The following is a 22,759-nucleotide window of genomic DNA, read 5'->3' as shown; positions in this document are numbered from 1 at the left end:
GCAATGAGTATGTTATTGGAATTCATTGGCAGAGATGAGTTTGAATTAAGGCCGTTTTTGTTTGACCTGTGGTGATATTGGTGGAAGAAGTGGTCTAGAAAGGACAGAATTGTCGATACGGGACTTGACTTGGAGAGCATGTTTTGATTACGCAACTATTATTGGCTTTACATGTATTCACTGATTGTTGAATAGGAGTTTCTGGGAGACGGTTTCAGCATTTCATTGCTTGAACAAAGGCGCTGCTTTTTTGTTATGTGCTTCGAATATTGTAGTCGTCTAGTAAGGTTTATTAGCTTCTTTTCATCAGGGTTTGTCTGGTATTGCATAAATGCTTGACCACAGTGAGAGCAGGTTGTGCTTTATTTTGAGGCCAAGCTTTTTCTGGCTAGCAAAGTGAGCGTTTACAGTCTGCAAGCATTGAGAGTTACAGGGGGTACATGGTTTCGTCCTAATATTAATGTGCTTCTGTATCCGCCAAGGTGCTTATATTTTGTTTCAATGTAGCGAGGAGTGCATTGAAGTTGTTTTTTGGATCAGTGACAGCAAGTTGACTGGGCTCCAGAACTCTTCCCTGGTTGCTGAATGTTACTCTGTATTGTGCATGTGAATTGCATTGGGATGGCAGCACGATCCAACCATTCCGATTTGGTTGGAGCTTGACACTTGGTTAGTGGGCATGCAGTTAGGATCAAGTATACTGTGCTGCCCTGTGACGTGCTGTTCTATGTTCATTGAATCAATGCATCCTAAGAGCCCTAACCTGGATGAGTGAGTGGCTGTGTCATTTGTAAGATTAAAATCACTAAGAAAAATGTTGTTGGTGTTATCAGCAGAATCTGCTGATATGATGTCCCGAATATCATCCAGTGACAGACGACAGGTGTGGTAAATTCTGAATTCAGATAAAAGGTTGCAGACTCAGTGCCTTAAGTGGCACTGCAAAATGAGCCGGGGCTCATCAAGGGGCATGGCCTAACGGCAGGGGGGGTCATCTGCTGGCTTATTATACCACGCCCCCTGATGGCCCCGGCTTAATGGGACACAGGCACCCCTGCCAGGCAGCCTTTTGTAGAGATCAGCACCCACTAGGGGAGAGGGTGCTAATCTGCATTTATTTTCTGTAGTCTTGCCTGCCAGGGGACAGCCCTCGCCTTTTCAGCCTTAATGGTTGCGCTGACCCTCGCCAGCTGGGCAGGGGCAGCGTCACCATTCATGCTGAAAGGGTGAAGCCACTGGAAAACGGTGGCCTTTTTCCTAAAGAATGAAACTCCCGCAAATGCGCAGGAGCTCCAGGATTTAGAAAACAAGGTCTCTGCTTCCAGCGGCCTCACGTTTCTCTCCATAATGGTGGCAACGGCCCACGGCATCTTTTGCTTGAAGGGATGCCTCGCAGTTGCAGCGCCACCATTATGGATGAAAGGCATTTTTTCTGAAGCATGAAGCTCTCGCACACGAGCGAGAACTCCAGGCTTTAGAAAAGAATCCTTGTCATGTGGTAGCAGGGGCTGCCAGGGGAGATTAGTGAGCCCCTGCAGAGCCCCGCCTCAAAACGAGATTTCGGATCCTGCTGGGGCTCGGTCCCAGCTAGCCCCAGCCCACTTAAAGCCCTGGTTGCAGCCATAATCCTTTTCTATACTCGTGCCATTTTGGGTTGCTCTCACTGGAACGGAATCTAAATTTGTAATAAGATGTGTTTGGAAGTATACTTTCGCTAGTGTACTCTGAGACTAAGTGGGCTTGAGTGTTCAAGAGAACACGGGCTGCCTCTTGACGATAGGAAGCAGGATACGCTTCAAGATGGCTTAGCTTACTCAGAAACCCTCTCCTTTGTATTTCGCTCCAAATAAGTGACTCTGTTCGTCTGGGCAAGAAAACATAGGGCACAAATCCACTGTAATGTGCAGTCAATAATATATCTTTTGTTTTCTCATCTACATGCCTGTTTTTTCGCTTTTATAAAGTGGTTTCTGACAAGAATCAAAGTTAAGAAAAGCTGCCGTGCACTTTCTTTTTAGTTTTTTTTTTAATGATTAACATGTGAGGTTTCGCAGCAGATCTTGCCTTCCCACACCTGCTTTTGCTCAGATTCTGAGATGAAGACCCTTCAAGGCTGCGTTAAGGAGGTGGGCACTGGCCGATGATCAGTGGAAATGGTTCGTGTCCACTGAATATCAGAGTTTATGTTTATATCGCGTTTCCAAACTTGCAATAGCATTGACAACCCTCGGTATTAACCAGCCTCCAGCTTCAACAAGGGCAAACTTGCACACTCCCAGAAGGGATAGCTTAGATCTGTCATTTCTTAACATACTTGAGCGATGATCGTTTTGGCCTAACCAGAGACACTGCCATTAGATTGAGACTTTATACTGACATGTTTCGTTAATGTTGCCGTGGGATGAGCTCCTTTATGAGGTGAGCAGGGAAGGTCAGGTGGGAGGGTGTTTTTAAGGGAGGACATGAATAGCACAGTGAGATTATCTCCTGCTTCTGTGATCTCTGTACAATTGAATACTGATCATCTGTTTTAAACAGCACTGAAGGCTTGCTGATGAGCAATGCGACAACTTATCCACTGAAGAGGTGCAATGCCACCTTAGTTTTTCACTTGCCTCCAAACATCACTCAATCTTGTGTTTAGCATATCTGATGTTTCTATTACTTCCAATGCTGTAGCTGTGGCAGCAATCAAATAATGTAAGCCACTTTTGGTTTTTGGCGGGCACACTCACATTTGTGTCCTATAAAAGTAATTAACATGTATGACCTTTTTGAGTTGTGTTAAAATAACCCACTCTTATATTGTTTTAAAGTTGTCAACGTTATATATGTAGAACACTTCATACTATAACCTGCTTTCAGGAAACTTGCTTTCGAGTGGATTGGGTCCTCGGACGTATTCCATATCTATGACAGTGATCACTGCAGCTCTGCTGCATAGATATGGAATACGTCGTTGGACCATCCCATCGAAAGAACGTTACCAGGTAAGAGAGTAACTTGTTCTTCTCACACATGTTCATGTTGATTTAGTAATTCCTTTGCATTTTCACATATTTGATTCTTTTTAATTTTGAAACCTTTTGACATTTATTGTTTAGCACTTTGTACCATGCTCTGTTGTTAGTACGATCCTACACAATGCACTTAAAAGTACATATATGAATAAACAGCATGCTTGGGAACTAGACGACAAAGCTTCTGTTAAACAATATTTGCCATGATGTACTTTATGCTAGCTGAACCCTAATTTTGAAACTGTTTAAGACCTATGTTCTTCATCTTGCCACGTAGCTTGTAGAAAATCCCTGTGCATGGATACATGGTTGGTCTGTGACAGCAGTGACCTTCAACAACGAGTGTTGCCAATTAATTCATTAGAGACAATTCAGCAAATGCAATTAATTAGTAGCAATCAATCAGTGCACAGCCAAGGACGAATAGATCACTGAGTGTACACAATCCATTGAATGAGTCTGAATTCACCTGTTCTAATCGGATCCATGTTATCACTTAATTTTGGATGCTCCATCAAAACAATCCATGCTTGTCATATTGCTGTCTACATCAAAATATACTGGCGTTGCACAACAAACAGCATACAGTATGTTGGCGTAAATATTGGTTAGAGGTGTTCAGGGCGGTCACATTCATCTATATTTTGATAGCAAATAAGTCATTTCACAAGGCAAAGGCAAAAGAATTGAACAGTTCAAAATCCCATTGCTGTAAACTCGGAAGTCAGGACAAGATGGCATTTTACTCCCTGCGAGTGTAGTGTAATTTAATCGCTTGGGCATGTGTTGGCGCTTTGTTTTGGGCGCCTGTTTGAGTGGGTGATGCGCCAGGAGATGACTATAACAAATGGCAACCTGCAATGCCCATATAACAGCCTGCAAATCATTTTCTTATTACAGGTTAGTCGGACATGCTACTGACCTGTAATCAGAAAATGACATCACCACTTCTCTGTAATCAGTTATTACACTTCATTTGTGATGTTGCAGTGCGTTCTGCTTGAGCCAGCACAACGCAGCTTTGCAGCTGCCTCTGCAACACTTAATGAGATCTGTGGCAATCTTCCCAAATCCCTTTCATGCAAAGTAGCTTTCCATTAAACTTTATAGCCTGTAACTGATACACTGTTTTTGGTAGTCTGTTTGATTGCATTGCTAGAAACATAAATGCATAAGTGCAAAAAGCTGCATGTTAATGCTTATTTTGAACGCCAATGAAAACGTTTCTACGTACATTTTTTAAAATTAATATGCATTTTATGAAATTGCTTTAACTATTTTTCTGCAACACATTAGAAGTAGCATATTCTTTTTTTTTTAAATCCAGGATGTAAATTGATTGTGTATCAGCAACTGGAAGAGCTCATACAGTGCAAAAAATAAGAGGCCAGGCATTAAAGGAGATGACGTGTACAAGTATTACAATGAATAAACTATCCCCTATAAGTTGTATAGCAACATAAAACAAGGCAGTCATTCCATTTATGTGCTGCCCTGAAATTCACGTTTTCCAATAGCAAATGTGTATAACAGTGTTACATCGGAGCAGCCGTTTTATTCATGTGCTGCCCTCCTTCCCTTGAGAATGTCGTCAACACGTGTTTAGATCCATCGGCCTTTATCAAGACTTTCTCTTAGTTCTAGGCAGTTATGCGAATAACAATTAATAAACCTGAATTTACAAATGATGCAAATTTTCTTGAATAATTGAAACTGAATTCTAAATTGCGTGCATTATCTTTAATACAAATGTTGTCTTGTATATTTCATACAGCAGTGTCCTGGGTGTTATCGGGCCTGTCTTGCCTCACACTAGGAATAAGAATCTGTCTTTATTCTTTCTTTCAATGTGTGGAAGCTCCCCTTGTACAGGTGTAGCATGATCTCATCAGCCTGCCGCAATTGTTTGGGTCACACATGAATGGAATGGCTACCGAGTTTTATGTTGCTATACAACTTTGAAATTGGAATAAACCTGTTTAAACTATTTATGATCAAGTGTAAACATTCTAGTCTAGATATTTGGGTCTGTTTTCATACAGTAGCTGTGGGGCTAGCCCTATCCTAACTAGGTTGCACCAGATTATCCACCATATAAATTACGGGGTCCTGAGCGCATATACACTTTGACAATTGCCCAACTGTGATACGATAATGTTACTAGTTGAGTTGATTATGACCTTGGGTAAATGATATTTCTTTATTATTGCAGTTGAAAGATGTATGAGTGTAATGCAGTCTGGGACTCAGATGATCAAACTCAAGAGCGGAACCAAAGGGCTTGTTCGTCTGTTTTACCTGGATGAGCACCGGACCTGCATCAGATGGCGGCCATCTAGGAAAAGCGACAAGGCCAAAAGTAAGCCTTTTAATGCCTTCCCATTCATACGCTTGATTTCTAATTCTACGTCTGGCATCTTAACCTGTATAATGTAGACGCCTTCTTGTTTGATTTCTGTGCAGAGGCTCCTTAACTGACTTTTTCGTAAAAAAATAAAAATATCGTTTTTTAAAATCTTTTTTTTGGCTGAATCTTCAACCTTTCAATTTCAGTTTTATACATAGTTACAGAGTGTATATAGGAAACGAGGAAGTATACATTTGTGATTAACTATATAATAATATACTACTCCAAGCTAGTTGTGTATCTTATACAATTAAAAACCTATGAACTGATATAATATAGTATCTCAATACAATACAATACACAGTAAGTAATTACATATATTTACAAACAAATAGACATTTACATAAAGTTAACAAAGGAGGTATAACATCTAACAGACTTACTAAAGATAAAACGAGTTAATTTCATTTAGTGTCGGCCCATTTTATCAGGCTTTTAATTCTGTTAAACACAAGGACTCTAAAAATAGTTCAGTAGCAATTCTAATAGACATAATATTAGCGTTGAACAATCTCCTCCATAAATCTTTAGTTGATATAATTGTATATTCTGCTAACAACCATCTAAAATATTTCTGTCAACGTTGGAGCAAAGCTGGAAAGAGTACTTATAAGATGCCGCAAGGTTTCTTTTTTGTGAGCCACGAGTGCAGAACCGACATACATTTTCAGCCTTGGGAAAAATCCCTCGTCTGGCCAAAATGCTTTTTGTGGGCCACAAGTTTAGCCAATATCTCATATATTGATTTCTCAAATTAGGTGATGGATATTTCATTAGGTACTAGGCCATTTGATAGTATTTTTTATGTCCAAATAAGGATATCTCAAAGTCTTTATATGTCTCATATATTTATTTTGTGTGAGTATCCAGTCATACTGATATAACTTTGTCTGTGCTCGCGTCGGATTCTGATTAAGTAGCTCTATTGAATACCTGGCATCTGCTAAAGTGTTTAAAACATAATTCCCCAATTACATTGGAAAGACGTTTGTTGATGTTAAGATAGGTTGCTAAAATGTATAAAAGGTTGCTATGATCAACATTTCAAGACCTTCATTAAAACAAAAGTTGGCAATCTTGTTAAGGTTATTTGTGACCGCTTTCTAAGGCTGCCTTAAAATGTCTGCTCAGTATGTACGGAATTTCACCAGCGAAAATGCAGCAATCGGGACCTGCACGCAGTTTATACTTGAATGACTATATCCTTGCTTCAAGTGCACAGAGCACTTCCATGCCCATAGCATTGATGCACTTCCTTGCTGGCTGTGTGTTTCACACCTGTGCCAAAGCAGGAAAAGTTCTTAATAAAACCCACGATTTCCGGCAGAAAATGAGCATGACGCAACATATACAATTATGAAAAATTGATCTCTTGGCTGCAGTACACGACTCTTCCTTTGATGGTTATTTGCATTGGAACGCATTTAGTAGTGTGCGCATTGGCGGCTGTCGGCATGAAGCCGAGCTCCTCCCTAGGTGATCCAACTTCAATGCATTATTTCGAGGGAAGACGCGCGTGCCCCGCCTGTCAGAGATTACCGCGCAAAGTCGTCTCATTCATGATTCACTTACCAGTTTCCCTCGGGTAGACGAGCTTCCTTAATATTTCAGTGGAAAGAGGCCACTTAGGTTCCCTCAAGCTACACACGGCGTGCATAATCTGATGTACGCCATATTTGCTAACATTCTGTTTAAATCGACTTTAAAAGAGGCTTTCCAGAAAAAATACTTTACTTTTTCAATATTTTACTGTTAAAATAGGTATATTAGCCGTTTCGTATGCAATAAGGGATTATTTTAGCATTTCGCTGGAAATTTTATAGAAAAAATACAGAGATTGGTGCAACATTTTAGTATGGTAATAACGTGTTATTTTAATAAATGTATGTGTTGTGCGCAAACCAGGCTAAAGAGCAAATGCAGTACTGTACCAGTCAGCTTTACATGCATTCTGCACTTTGTGGCAGCACTAATTACAAACCTAAATCCCTGTATACATGATTAGGCCAATGCTTTTAATGGTCCAGTCCTAACCTGCCCTCAGTACTTGCACTTTTCAAGTACGTGGGAGTGAGGACATAAAAACATTTTCGTTAACTGTACCCACAATGAACACATCCCTAATTTCCTGAAGTCTTTGCTGAAAACTGGGCGTGCACCCTTCTCCCCATCCCAGAACCCGCAGTATCCCAGCATGCCTCCTTCACACCCCACCTTGTAAAAACACAGAACCGAATGTGCAGCCCCAGAGCTGGCAATGTGTTCACATCAGGTTGATGGTTGTAGTGCCGGGTACACCCCAAGTGCAGGCAGTACCTTGAGATGGGCCAGGCAATGAATGTAACCCATTTATTGATCAGCATTGCCTTTTCTAATGTGTGAATGTTAAGGGATTGGCCCTGTAATGGAACATTCCGAACTGAAAGCCCACTGACCTCTCCAGTTATCTACCAAATCTGCATTTTCCCAAGAGACTGAAAGTGAGTGTTAATGTCTGGCGGGGGCCCAAGCACACAAATCGGGAGCCAACACGGGGTACATCTTTACTCCTTTATTCTCCATTACAAAACTGCCTTCTCGAACTTTCCTTCCTCCCACCCCAGTCTCTGGTTTCGCTTTCCCTTAAAGGGGCCACGTTCCTTCGCCTGCAACAGTGACATACTTGCCAACGCTACAGATTTAGGCAGTAGGCTACTGCTTTTGAAGCAGTCCTACCGCCTACAGATTTGGGTGACAGATCCTACTGCTTTTTACAGTGGCAGGTAATTTATCTGACTCTAAGGCAGGCTAAAGGACAAAGCATGCAACACATTAATTAGTCTCTCTGTACAGAGGACTGGTAGGTGATTACTTTGATTGGACTCAGACCAATCCACTGACCTGACAGCTACTTGACGACTTAGTCCTGCACTCTTGCCGGGACAACCCTTAGGTGAACCAGCAGTGAAGGCAATTGGCAGAGTGCAACACCATCAGACAGCATTTTCCAACAAATTGGTGTTACCTTACCATTCAGAATTAGACATTTTTAACATTTCAACATCTTTCCTAGTTGTGCTTTTTGTATGTTTTGTATGTTCCTGTGATGTCATTGTTGCGGGAATTATTATTTTTGAAACTTGAACAATTCTACACCTTTTTGGTCCCAGGATGTTGGCAAGTATGCAGTGAGCACACAATAACAGTCAGTATTTAAAGATTAGTTCCCTTGATGTGTGGTAGTTTGACATGCAAAATAGCCAGGGCCAAGGTGGCTCGTTCACAATGGGCGATGGGACGTTGACCCACCCATTTTGGACGAGCCACCAAGCCAGCCCAATGTTAACACGAAGGGCTGTCTTGCTGCAACAAGCAGAAGAGGGAGCGCTCCTAGACTGGCCTAAACTGCCAAAGGGAAACTTTTGTTTCCTTTGACAGTTCGTACTGCAGTATGCATGCCCAAAAGGCCATTGGGGTTTTGCTTCCAAAGCCTTGCATGCCCCATTGGGGATGCAGGCTGGGGTACTGCAGCTCTGAAAGTGTGTAGGGAGCGCTCTTGCACCTCCCCGCTCATTCGGATATGCTGGGGCGTTCTACAGGGAATGCTCTGGCTCTTACTGGAATGTGTAAGAACTGCTCTCTGCTCATGTTGTGTGGGAGCTGGAGAGCTGTCACATGATCCTGGCTGAACAGATTCTGGGCTGGGGCTGCAGGTAAAAAAAGATATGTGAATGTGTGTAGGTGCGTGTGTAAGAATTAGTGTATGCTTGGATGCACGCTGCGTGAATGAAAGAGTGTCTGTTGTGTGGGTGTGCGTTTGAATGAGAGTGCTTGTGAGCAGGTGAAAAAGTTATGAATGCTGCGAATGGGGGTGCAAGTAAATGTGCATGAATGCAGGTCGGGAAAATGCTCCCCCTCCACCCGCACCAACAGGTCAAGGTTACATAATGTACAGGCGATAAATGCGTCACATTACACAAGGAGAAAAAGCAAGATACACTATACAAATCATGTTACAAAAAGATGCGAAGTAATAAGCAACTTGGACTATGGGTATGTACAAAATTTGCAATCAATCAGCAGGTCATAGACACTATGGGTATGTGCAAAAATGTTCAGTCGAACAACAAGTTATGTTGGCATGCCAGTTTCAGGGAGACTAGTTCTCCGTCAGATTGAGGTGAGTGATAAGGTTCTTTCTGAAGAAAGAGTAGGGTAAGTCGGCTCTCAGCTGATGGGGCAAGGAGTTCCAAAGTTTAGCGGCCTTCACAGAAAAACTGTTGCCGCCAATCTTGGAGGATTTGAATCTGGGTACTACCAGGCAGTTAGTGTTGACAGTTCTAGAGGGTCTGATGCAGATTCTATTCTGTCGATTAGGTAGCTCGGTGCATCATTGTGTAGTGCTTTATGAGTCAGGGAGGCGATTTTTAGTTGAATTTTGTTATGAGTAGATAGCCATTTGTGATGACGTCTGATTGCAGAGATGTGCGCTCTTTTGTTGATACCTAGTGCTGCTCTGATGGCATTATTCTGTAAAATTTGGAGTTTTTGAATAATGGTTTTGTTAGCGCTACTGTAGAGTGAGCTGCAGTAATCTAACCTTGATAGAATTAATGCTCTAGCCAGTATCAGGCAACTGTCATTAGAGAGGAAGGGCTTACCTGCTCTAATCAGCTTACATGTGTAAGCGGTGGTGGAGGCCAGGGAGTTCGTTTGTTTATTAAAGGACATCGTTGCGTCAAGGTAGAAACCCAGAGTTTTTACCACTTTGGAAACAATGGTGTTGTTGCCGTCGATGATGAAGGAGGCATATTCATGACCCAATTTGGAGATGTTGGAAGGGGAGCCGAAGATTATTAACTGTCTTGTCATCATTCAGGCATAGGCCGTGAGTGGCCATGCATTCCTGAATGATGAGATAGATTCTATTCACCAACGCCAAGTCCTTACCATGATCCCCAGAAAGAGGGAGGAGAATCTGAGTGTCGTCTGCATAGTTCGTGTAGGCGACACCCAGAAGGTCCAGATCATCGAACAGTGGCTTGGTGAATATATTGTAGAGAGTGGGGGACACACAGGAACCCTGTGGGACCCCGCATGTGATAGGGGTGGAATCCGCAGCTGCAGAAGGTGAGAATACTCTGCTGGTTCTGTCACTCAAAAATGATTCTATCCATTTAACGGCGTCTAAGGAGAAATGGGCTGCTGTGACAAGGTGCCTGCAAAGGACCCCATGATCGACCAGGTCGAATGCAGCTGAGAGATCAAGTAACAGTAGTAATGCTGTTTTCCCTTGATCTCTCAGCTCGTCGATCTGTGTCTTTAGATCTATCAAGGCAGTCTCTGTCCCATGAAGAGGTCGGAACCCTGATTGTCGGGCCCCAAGGAGTTTGTGCTGTTCGAGATGTTTTTGGATCTGCACGTATGCAATTTTATCTAGGATGTTAAGTAAGAATTGAACCGTTGTGAAAGGGCGGTAATTGGTAGCGATAAGTGGATCTAGAGTTTGCTTCTTGAGAAGCGGGAGCACCCATGGTGAGCGAACCTCTGATTTGGAGGTGCTGGAGAAGGGATTGTGCTTTTTACTGCTATCAGTGTTAAAGCAGACATGATTTCTTGTTTACTTAAGCACGATGCCCAGTAAAAAAATGCCATGCCAGAGGCATAAAGCACAATCTGACTGGCTGCAGCAATGCAGTCTAGACATGTAACAACACTTATCTTGTTTGGCCTGATAGGTGTTGTTACGTGGCTAGACTGGCCAACTTTGCTGCAGCCAGTCTTTTTTAAAAAATTTTTTTAATTCTGTGCATCACATTTAAAGTTAGCAATGTTTGCTTATTGCTTTAACTTTGATACACAGTAAAAAATGCCATGCTATAGTCGGGAAACATAACCATACCAGCGGCAGCAATATAAATCAGTCTATTCACATAATAAATAACACTTATCATGTTTGTCTTAACCATGATGACAAGTAAAAAAAACCTGCCAAGCCAAAGGCAGAACACATAGCCTGATTGGCTGCAGAAATGCAGGGCAGTCTAGCCAGGTAACAACACTTAACATGTCCGCAACCATTCTGTTTACATTTTTTATTGTGGCCTGGCATGGCAATTTTTACTAGGCATCATGGTTCAAACAAACATAATTATTTTTATATGGCTGTATTTTCCTACATTGCTGAAGCCACTATTGCTGCAGCCAGTAAGGTTAGATTTTTTTCCTGTTGCATGCAATTTTTTACTGGACATCAGGGGTAAACAAAACATGTTGAGTGTTATTACGTGGCTAGACTGTCCTACATTGGTGCAGCTAGTCTGCATAAATTATTTTTAATGCACAATGGCATTTTTTTACTGGCACAGACGACAGGAGCATGTTCTTATATAGTAATTCTGGCATGCATTGGTGCAACCTGCATGGACATCTATGGGCACAGCCAGCATGAACATGGATTTTATACTGGCATATATTGTGGGCAAAGTCATCATGAAAATGAGTTAGAAAATGGTCTGTTGGTCGTGGTGACTTCCATCTATTGAATAATTTCATTTGTTACACTACAAAACTAAATGTAAACTGTCTGCCTTTTGATTACATTTTTCACAGAAAGTATGATGCAAAGTGCACCATTTTAACCCAATATTTCAAACATTTTCTCGAGGGGAGAACCGCCAGACCCCACCTTGGTTGGCTTGGGCTTCATCGCTATGCTCGAAAGATATATGCCCCATCTAATTAAAGGAAATAACCAGCCGCCTCTGTCTAGGGCTTGTTTTTATGCGGATATTCTAATTTTCTTAACACGTGCATAACTACAAGAAGAAAGTTTGCATAAAGAAATTACTTTGGGCATTGTTACTCACATACCGTTTTCTTTTATTTGGGGTCTTTATGTGCCAAAGGTATAGTGGTGTGAAACAGCATGTTTTTCTGGCTTGCATTATGGTGTAAACATCCAATCAGGATGTGGGAAATCTACAATGATACTCTTTTGGCTTATTATGTTCCTATAGGGATGCCTATATAGTCAGGTTGCTTTCCTATCCGATTTGTGCACTTTGCAAGTACACTCCATGAGATGAAAGTTCTTGAAAGTCCAAATCTAAATATTTGTGTTAAATTGCCTAAATTGCATAGTTTGTTAAAACCCAAGCTTCACTGTGTGTGGATGGACCTTTAACCATCTTAACCCAAACAGTCTCACCACTTAAGAAGTGAGCACACGGTTGTACATAAAGCAAGTTTATTGCACAATTTTCCAGGGAGTAGTTAGATGGTGTTGCAGGACCAAACTAACCCAAGCCTCAGCAAACCACATCAGTTTAAATCTTTTATACAGTTTTGCAACAGTTAAAACACTCCCAAATACTTTATCGCAGTCCACCCGCAGTCAACCCTCCATCCCCCTCCCCCCAACATGTTTGGACAAACCATATTCAAAGAAATCCCATCTTTTCCCAATTAATACATTTTCATTGGCCAGCTTTATCTAAATAATTATCTTCAGATCATATTCATAACACACCTCTTCATATGATTTGTCCTTAGTAGGTCATGACGTCAACACATGGATAAGCATTGGTATTGAAAACATAATTTGTTACTAGCAATAACTGGCCTAAGCCGTTTAAACCCTTACTTTTGATTTGCACATGACTTGCATGGACATTCACTGCGATATGAGCAGGCTGGGTGAATGATTTCTCTTTGTTCATGATGTTATCTAATTTCCCAGGTCACTGTTCCATTGAAACTTTCCAATCTACAAAAACTCCTACTTGCAAAATTGAAACTCCTAAATAGCTTTAGGCACCCGCTTACCCTGCGTTTTACCACTGACCAGAATAAATAACAAAACTCCTTCTGTCACGCTTTTAGGCAGCAGCAGATTACATCTACTATCTATGGATTTATAAGACCATAAAAACTCAGGGCTATTTCTGCAACTACTGACCACGAAGGTTGCTAAGTTACTCATTCACCTGCCCTCCGCCACCTGAAAACATGACAAACTCAGTTAAAAATGTCAAAAGTGCATTTTGCAAAAGAGCCACAACTACCACATTTTGATTAACAGTGAAAAGGCCACTATATTGAGATTCATGAATTCCCCATGTATTTATATTAGTGTTTATCTATGTTTTTACATTTGGTGGATTTATTACTTTATCTTTAGGCTACACGTGCAAGCTAATATGTATCCATTTCTAGCACTTTGATACCTATGAAATTGAAACATGGTGCCCAGCTCGCTGCCACCCTCAATCATCAATGGGGTGTGCGCAACAGGAACCCTTCATAATCATGGGGACCCTTCCTGGGCACCACAACAACTGCTTAACCAAAGTGTGTGATCCTGAGCAAATAATGTAATCTCATTGTATCTTATCTGCAACAAAAAAATAGTTTTCAAAGCCTGGCAACTTTTGTACGTAACCGTACTAGTTTCAAAAGAGATGAACACCTTCGAGAATTTGTTGCATTAGGGTGACCAAACCAACGTTATGAATGAATTAATTGCAAATAGACCAAATAAAATTGAGCTGGCTGGGATGTTTTAGTTTGCTGTACTCCCAAAGTCCAAGACTGACATAGAGAGTCAGACAGAAGGTGAGAACATGACTTGCGCAGGGTAAGGAGTGGGGAGACAAATAGAAAGGGACACACATAGAAAATGAGACAAAAACTGCCCAACTCGAGAGGTATGCAGAAAGTGAGATTAATAGAAAGTGGTTGCGGTGCCCTGGTAGGGTTCTGGCAGGAGAGCAATTTTTGGACTCTCCTGGCCTGAGCACCGAGCCACTTAAAGACTAGATTGGTGAGTACTTGCACTTCTTTTGATCGATTTAAAACACTGGATTGGATACACTATGTATAAAAGGAAACAAGACAGTATTGTATTTGAAATGTTATAGAAATATCTGTATAAACGCTTTCCCTTTAACATTCCACCTCTGCTGAAAAATGAAAACAATATTCTTTTTACAAAACCCTTTGTCTTTGTTGCCCACACAAGTTACTAAGTAAAAGTAAAGTAGAGAAACTGCAGGATCTCGTTGGGAGCATGACTTCTTTGACACTTTTGTGCAAGCTTCTCAGAAAGACTGTGTGGCAGAGCAAGGAGAATGTGGGAATCGTGCATTCGATGTAAATTTTATGGTAGCATGAAGTTACCTTTGACACCTGTTTGAGCCTCCATTAGCCCCACCTTCACCGTTTCTTGCTCCAGTATGCACATACGCACCTCTATAGCAGACTTGCCCAACACCCCACTACTGGACAACAGAAATATGCTTACAGCACACATGGGGCACAGGAGCACATCCACTCACAAGGAGTTCGAAAGAGAGGCAGCAACCTGCTTCCCAGGGCAACCCATCCTGTTCATTGCAGGAGTTTAGTTCCCAGAACACTGCATTCCGGGGACACAATGCTACATGGACCGGAACAACACACCCACTAAGATAGCAAGACAATGGAACACTGCAGAGCCGCAAGCCTCAATCTAGGGACTACCAAAATGGTTCTTATAAAGCCTTGTGGTTCCAATTATAACCAACTACAAACCACTGCTCCATAAACCGATCTCTGATTTCTACTAATCGTGACATGAAGGGATGAAATACTCAAGGGGAATAGCCAACCAATGGAAAGAATACAATAGGATAGGGGGAAGAACCAGTTAGCCAGCCTTGGGTACAAAAAGTGGTGGACAAATATATTAAGGGTTGTGGACCCAGAGGAAGCAGATGCACCTTCTGATACTCCATTGATGCAGAGCAAAGCTGCTTGAGAAAAAGGATTCAAAGGGATGCTGCTTGGAGAAAGGCAGTGCAAGGAAACCTGGAGAGGCGAAGTGCTGCTAAGCCCTGAGAACCCTTAATGAGGGAGCGTGACAAGAAGGGCACACCAGCCCCATTAAATCCATGGGGAAATTGGAAAGCCAAAGCCAAACATTTCCCACCAGGGACCCCTACGGAATGACAGAGGCCAGTGGCATGAGTGCCAGAGGATTGCCGCTTTCTGAAAAGGGCTTAAAAGGCCTACATGGAGGGAGAGAAATACAAATCAAAGCTAAGGTTTAGGAGCGACCTGTTGCATAGCCTGAAAGCAAGGTCCAGGGGGGGATCTGTAATTAAGTTATGAATCCTGAAACAGAGGTCCAGGAAGCACCCGTTATAAAGACTGTAATTGGGGGCTGAGTAGGGTTCTATTAGAAAGTCTGAAAACTGTAGTCCATTAGGGACTTGCCACAAAGCTTGAAGCCAAGGCCTGGATGAGTGTCGATGGGCTAAGGGCTTGTTATGACTCTCTAAGTAAATGATTAAGAGGAACCAGATATGAAGAATCATTGAATCTGATACCTGTGAGAGGGTTTCTTGAAACAGTGACAAAGCATGAAGACTGAGGGGAGTCGTCTGTACTTGTAAGTAGATTAAGAAGAGCCTTCCTATAAGGTACTGCTCGATTTTGTTTTCAGATAGCTTATGGGTGGAAATCCGAAGAATAGGTCCAAGAGATATTATGTTAATCAAATCTTAAGACATGTGTTTATATTTTAGGGCATCCTGAAGGCAAAATACTCATTAACGTTAGGTTTTGGGACTTTTAACATTAGTTTTATATTAGGGTGTCCCAGGAGTCACAAGGACGCTCAAGACTAGGTGGTTGGTTCATGATTCAAAACCTGAACTTGCTAAGGTGTCAAGTACCAGGAAAGCCGCACTGTTTGTTGTCCCGTCCTCTCACTGTTATATTTGCAAATCCCTCAGGCTTAGTTTCTCCTGGTAAATGTTTAACCCAACCCGTGAGCACTTTCATATTTAAGAGGTATTATAGCACATTTGTATGTCTGGACTTGTACCGTTTTCCCGAATATCCCACAGTCAACATATCCCCAACATCTCACACTAAAATGAGCAAGCGGGAAATACCTTAGCAGCTGTCTAAAAAAATGTGCCAGAAAGCAGCCTTTCTACATTAGAGAGCTCTTACAAAAATATTTATAGTAGCATGGATACTTGGAGAAATATTCGTTGTTGCATCAGTTGCACAGCAGGGAGACCCTGAGAAATATTTATGATTGCAGCTATCGCTTAGCAGCGAGACAGTGAGACTTGCTAGCATGGTGACCATGAGAAATATTTGTTCTTGCAGCTAATGTGCAGCCACAAGACCTAGAGAAAAATGTTAGGTCTGTTTCTCTTTCATGTGTAGGCGGTAGATATAAAAGAATTCCCATGTTTGTAGCTCCTGTGTAATGGAGAACCTGGAAACTCATAATTGGGAGTCTCATGTAGGTTAGAGGACCTCAAATATTCTCGTGTAGAAGGGATAACTGGCACATTCTCATATTTGCTGCTCTTGTGTAGCTGGGAGGTCCTGTAAAAAATAAGTATGCTATCTGACCTTGTTATAAACTAGCAGTAGACGTTTTTAGCAGCAAAACAGTGGTAGCCCAAGCACTATTGGTATGTTGTCATGATATCACAGTCCCTTGCAGTGAGTCACAAACTATCCGTTTCACAACAACAAGCCCCACTTAACCACTCTGCTGTACTTTTCTTTCCGTTATTCTCAGGGATGTTACTAGGTCTGGAAAAGATCCGGGGCTACGTTAATGTTGGGACTGTCAGGACTCGGGGCTAGCTAGCCTTTTGGTTGTAGCCCCTGAGCTTCTATCCGGGGCTAAAACCAAAAGACCCGGGGCTATAGCCACCTAAGCCATCCCCTAGCAATGCCTCTGGTCACTCTAAATCAGGAGAGCTGGTGTGTTTTCTACGGCTGTGTGTGTTAACAGTGTCATCCTCAATTAAGTTCTTGTTCTTCCTAATGAATGTTACCTGTCCAATAGGGATCATGCAAAGCTTCTTCGGAAGTCAGCTACAGTAGCCCCAGCAGCAGGAGAGCCACACTTGCACTGTACACTAGCAGGGGTGTAGCTTAGGGATTCTGTGGCTACTCTCACAAGTGCTGCTGGCCAGACATACTGCTTACTGTGTGAATACTGTCATGCAACGTCATTCTGGCCCACGTGAGGTGCATGCGATAGGTAAGCATCCACCATCTGAACTATTGAGGGTCATCGCTATGTTCTTGTAGAGTAGAATTCTTCACATTGAGTGATTGAGGAGTGTATACCACAGGGTCTCCATCTTATGCTTATCACTGCCATCAGTAGTTATCACAGAAGCCGGCTCAGATGGGTGGGCATCAGAGGAAAATATGATCTGTTGACAAATTCTTTTTCATGACCCATTTGGTTGTATGTTGAGCACATGCATTGTTGTTTTTTCTTACTGCCTCTGTTCTTAAGGCAAGTTAATTTGCAACCACCACATTGTTCTGCTGAGTTCTCCGAATTCCCATCCAGCACATGTGTCTGAAAATCAGTCACTTTGATCTTCAAATTTACATCCGGCAATAACGCCAGCATGTATTGGGTGTTATCTTTGATTGAGGCTATGCGTTTAGTTTAGTTTATTCATTTGTATTGCGCGCCAGACCCAAGGGTAAGTGGGCGCATGAGCAGCAGATTATTCAAAGCTTGGTTACAGGTTGCTTATACATATCTTATACATATCACTTACAGTGTTACAATGAGGTAGCTTATACATATCATATACATATCACTTACAGCTTATACATAACATATACCTACATTGCAGATATATTAGGGAGTTTGCAGATAAGCATTTGTTATAGGTTGGTGGCCGTGTGGTGTTGGGTTAGATGAATTAGAGCTCTTTGTTCTTTATCCATTGGATAAGATTGCGTCTGAAGTGAGTGAAGGTTTGAGGTGACCTAAGGGATGGTGGTAGGGCGTTCCATAGTTGGGGTGCCTTCACCTGGAAGCTGTTGCCGCCCATTTTAGTGCGTTTGTACCTGGGGACTATGAGTAGGTTTGCGTTAGAGGTTCTGGTGGGTCTGTTGGGGGTGTATTTGCATATTCTGTCTGCAAGGTAGCATGGGGCAGCGTTATTCAGACATTTGTGCGTTAGCGATGCTACTTTGAGCAAGATTTTGTCTGAGGTGTTGAGCCAGTTATGGGATTTCCGGATGTTGGATATGTGGGCTCTCTTGGGGATGTTAAGCGCAGCTCTGAGAGCTCTGAGAGCGTTGTTTTGGAGCGTCTGAATTTTGTTTGTGATTTGCTTGCTGGCTCTGACGTAGAGGGCATTACAGTAATCCAGTTTGGATAATACCAAGGCTCTGGCTAGTGTAATGCAGCTCTGGGGCGATAGGAAGGGTTTGGCAGCTCTTATAAGCTTACATGTGTAGGCCATGGAAGATGCCATGGAACTAACCTGTTTATGGAAGGTAAGGGCAGAGTCGAGGTAGATTCCTAAAGTTTTCACTTCTCTGGCAACCTTGATCGGGTTCCCCTCTATGATGAAGTTGATATAGTTTTGGTCTAATTTGGTTATGTTTGTAGAGGACCCAAGGATGATGAGTTTCTTCTTGTCATCATTCAGGCATAGACTGTGCGAAGCCATCCATGCCTGGATGATGAGGTACACCTTGTTCACCAAGGCCAAATCCTGGTTGTAGTCTCCCGTCAGCGGGATGAGGATCTGTGTATCATCAGCGTAATTAGTATAGGTGATACCTAGGCCATCTAGATCATCAAACAGGGGCTTTGTGAACACGTTGTACAGAGTAGGGGAGACGCAGGAGCCCTGAGGGACTCCGCATGTGATGGGGATGGGGTCGGCAGCGGCAGTGGTGGAGAAGACACGCATGGATCTGTTGCTGAGGAATGACTCGATCCATCTGATGGCTTCTTGGGAGAAGTGTGCGGCTGAATCTAGATGATTGCAAAGGATTTTGTGGTCAACTAGATCGAACGCCGCGGAGAGGTCTAGTAAGAGAAGTAGTGCAGTTTTACCGTTGTCTCTGATTGTGTCTATCTGGGCTTTTAGATCAATGAGGGCTGTTTCAGTCCCGTGTAGGGGTCTGAAGCCTGATTGTCGTGTACCTAGGAGGTGGTTAGTTTCCAGATGTTTTTGGATTTGTTGGTATGCTGTCTTGTCTAGTATCTTAAGCAGGAAGGGGACGGTGGTAAATGGGTCTGTAGTTGGTCGGGATAGAGGGGTCAAGGGAAGGTTTTTTAAGGAGGGGGAGGACCCAGGACTCTTTGAGGTTGCTGGGGACCGTTCCTGAGGCGAATGAAGCGTTGATGAGTCTGGTGATGAATGGTGATAGGTCTCTTGCCGCATCTTTAATGATTTGTGGGGGGCAGAGGTCGCCTTTACAGTTGGAAGGTTTGAGGCTGAGAATGATTTTTTCCACTTCTAGGGTAGTGACTTTGGATAAACTAAAGCGGGTACTGTTGGGTGGGATGTGGGTGGGTGGAGTACTAGGGGGGTTATTATTGGGGTTGGTTGATTTGGAGAGGGAATCTTTCTTATTTTTAATTTTGGTTTGAAGGCCTAAGACTTTGTTGTTTAGTGCATCTTGGACACTGGTGCACCATTGTTTGTTCTTCACGCAAGTATCTGGGACAGGCACTGGTGTTTCCAATTCTTTGATAATTGTAAACAATTCTTTGGTACTAGAGTTGGAATGTGCGATCCTCTGGTTATAGGATTCTTGTTTGGCAGCTATGATTTCTTTTTTGTAATTGGCCTTGATTTTGTTTAGTAATAGCTTGTTGTGGTCAGTGGGAGATTGTCTCCAGATTTGTTCCGTTTTACTTTTTTCTAGTCGAAGCGCTTTAAGGTGGCTGGAGAACCATTGGTTAAGGTGCTTTTTTGGTTTGCTTTTTCTGAGCTTAAGGGGTGCGATGGAGTTAAGGCTGTGAGCATGGTATTATTGTATCCTTCTACGAGGTCATAAGGGTTGGAAGCAGGGAGTCGGTTGAGCGTGGGGAGGATGAGTGGGATCAGTTTTTCCGCTGTGATATTTTTCTTGCTTCTCGTGGGGATGGCTTTGGCTAATGTTGAGTTGGTTATGGGGCTTGAGGCTTCAAGCGAGAAGGAGAGGAGGTGATGGTCAGACCAAGATTGAGGTGAGTTATTGGTGATGATTGCCGCGCAGTTATGGTCTGCTACCCAGTCGAGGGTTCTTCCTTTGTTGTGGGTAGGGCTGGATACTTTTTGTGTGAAACCTAGTTCGGACAAGGTGTTGTTAATGAGGGTGGCCTGGTGGTCTTTGGGGTCTTTGTAGCCTAGGTTAAAATCTCCTAGGAGGAGGCATTGCGAGGAATTTTTTAGGTTGCCGGTGAGGATAGCACTGAGGTCTTCCTCGAAGGATCCCAGAGGTCCAGGCGGTCTATAAAGTAGGTGAATGGATATTGTTTGCGAGTTAGCAGTGGGTAGCTTGGCTGTGAGTGCTTTGCATGATGGAAGGTGTGTAGCGGAGTCTAGTCTGATGTTGAGGTAGGTTTTGGCGATGATGGCCAGGCCTCCGCCTCTAGATTCAGTTCTATCTGCTCGGATGATGGTATAGTCATTGGGGATGGCTAGCGATAGGGCAGGGCCTGCGGCTGCATGGAGCCAGGACTCTGTTATGGCTAGGAAGTCTAGGTCTTCGGCTATGATGAGGTCTGCGATGTCCAAGGCATGGGCAATTATGGAACGTGCATTGATGAGGGCCCCTTTAATCGGAGGTGTGGAGGTTTTTGTAGGGGTGGGAGTAGTTGCTGTAATGCGTGCTTTGTTTTTGCTAATAATAGTGTTGAGTGACTGAGGTTTGAGTTTTTTTAGTGTAAGGTTGGCGCATGTGCTAATGATGGTTCGGTTGGTGAGTTTGGGTTGGGTGGAATCTCTGGCTCGGGGCTCGTGTAGTCTAGGTAGTCTGGACCGTAATCTAGTGAGCCTATCTGATAGGCTTGGAGGAAAGAATTGTGGAGGCATGAAGGTGTTGCTGGGCTCTATGAGGTGGGGTATGGTGTAGTCTGGGCAGACAGTGCTGGGGGCAGAGCTATGCGGGCATGTGGATTTGACGAGGTGGAGAATGATTCTCAGCAGAATTGAATAGATGCCTGGGAGGAACATTTTGTTAACTCAGTGAGGAGATCATAAAAAGGGTACAGAGCAGTGTGTAGGTGGATAGAGGCAGCTATTGCGGCTTGCCTGGGTTTGAAAATCCAGCAATGGGGCAAAAAAACAGTGAACAAAAACAGTGTGCGGGCAGGCAGAACTGCTTCAGAGAGTAAACAGGGTGCACCTAAATTCAAATCTAGCAAGGCAACCAAAGTGGCGTTGAATCGCAGTATATGCAAGGCACATCTAAGTTCAAATCTCAGTGTATGCAGGGTACATCTAAATTAAAATCTAGCAAGGCAGCCAATTCAAATCTAGCAAGGCAGCCAAAGTGGTGTTGAAACACAGTATATGCAAGGCACATCTAAGTTCAAATCTCAGTGTATGCAGGGTACATCTAAATTCAAATCTAGCAAGGCAGCCGAAGTGGTGTTGAATCACAGTATATGCAAGGCACATCTAAGTTCAAATCTCAGTGTATGCAGGGTACATCTAAATTCAAATCTAGCAAGGCAGCCGAAGTGGCGTTGAATCACAGTATATGCAAGGCACATCTAAGTTCAAATCTCAGTGTATGCAGGGTACATCTAAATTCAAATCTAGCAAGGCAGCCAAAGTGGCGTTGAATCACAGTATATGCAGGCACATCTAAGTTCAAATCTCAGTGTATGCAGGGTACATCTAAATTCAAATCTAGCAAGGCAACCAAAGTGGCTTTGAGTCACAGTTTAACATGGCATAAGAAAATCAGAATTTTGCATTTGGAGACAGCAATAGGTTAGTGAATAGATACTTTGTGACATATGGCTAGGGCAGGGCAACGTGGCTTCCGTATGGAGGGGTAGCAATGGGGTCTAGTAGGCTGACTGGTGTGGAAGCTTGGCTTTGCATAACAGTTAGGCCATGTAGCACACGTGATAGCCCGCAGTTGCAGCAACAAACGAGTCTTGCATTACCTTGACGCATGTACCTGTGGGAGGTCAGGTTGAAGGCAGGTTGCAGAACTTAGGGACAGGGCGCAGACCGCAGCTCGGTCAGCTCAGTCAGGTGCCTTGGTTCCTGTGCCTTCGTTCGCGGGCCGGCGCTCGCCTGCCGGCGGTGTGGATTGGCTAGTTGTGGAGACTAGCAGCCAATCCGGGAGCTTTCTGGCTCAATGGCACCAGTGGGGAGGGTGCAGGAGGCAGGGGCGGCCATGATGAAGTGTGGGGAGTCCTCGTGGCATTCAATGGCGGCGAACACTCGATTTTAGTAAGAGTGGCATGGAAACCACGTTTTTTGGCAAGATTCAGAATTAAAGGTAGCACTGCGGCCAGGGGGAGTAAAGCAGGGTGGAATGGGCGTGGAGGGCAATTTCAGGAGAA

The 22,759-nt window shown here is 43.1% G+C and overlaps 1 protein-coding gene across 6 annotated transcripts in view; it reads left to right on the top strand.

Annotated features, from left to right (window-relative positions):
• The window catches only part of PLCH1 (phospholipase C eta 1), a 1,334,702-nt gene that overhangs the window by 545,952 nt on the left and 765,991 nt on the right, over nt 1-22,759 (top strand). For all 6 annotated transcript variants that reach the window (XM_069618420.1, XM_069618421.1, XM_069618423.1 and 3 more), the window contains one exon: nt 5,233-5,379. In XM_069618420.1, coding sequence (XP_069474521.1) covers nt 5,233-5,379 — 147 coding nt within the window. The remainder of the gene's footprint in view (nt 1-5,232; nt 5,380-22,759) is intronic.

Source organism: Ambystoma mexicanum, chromosome 10 (genome assembly GCF_040938575.1).
Source record: "Ambystoma mexicanum isolate Mex_15411 chromosome 10, UKY_AmexF1_1, whole genome shotgun sequence".
Classification (NCBI taxonomy): Eukaryota; Metazoa; Chordata; class Amphibia; order Caudata; family Ambystomatidae; genus Ambystoma; species Ambystoma mexicanum.
The sequence above is the reverse complement of the archived record's forward strand: the minus strand, read 5'-3'. Positions and strand labels throughout refer to the sequence as shown.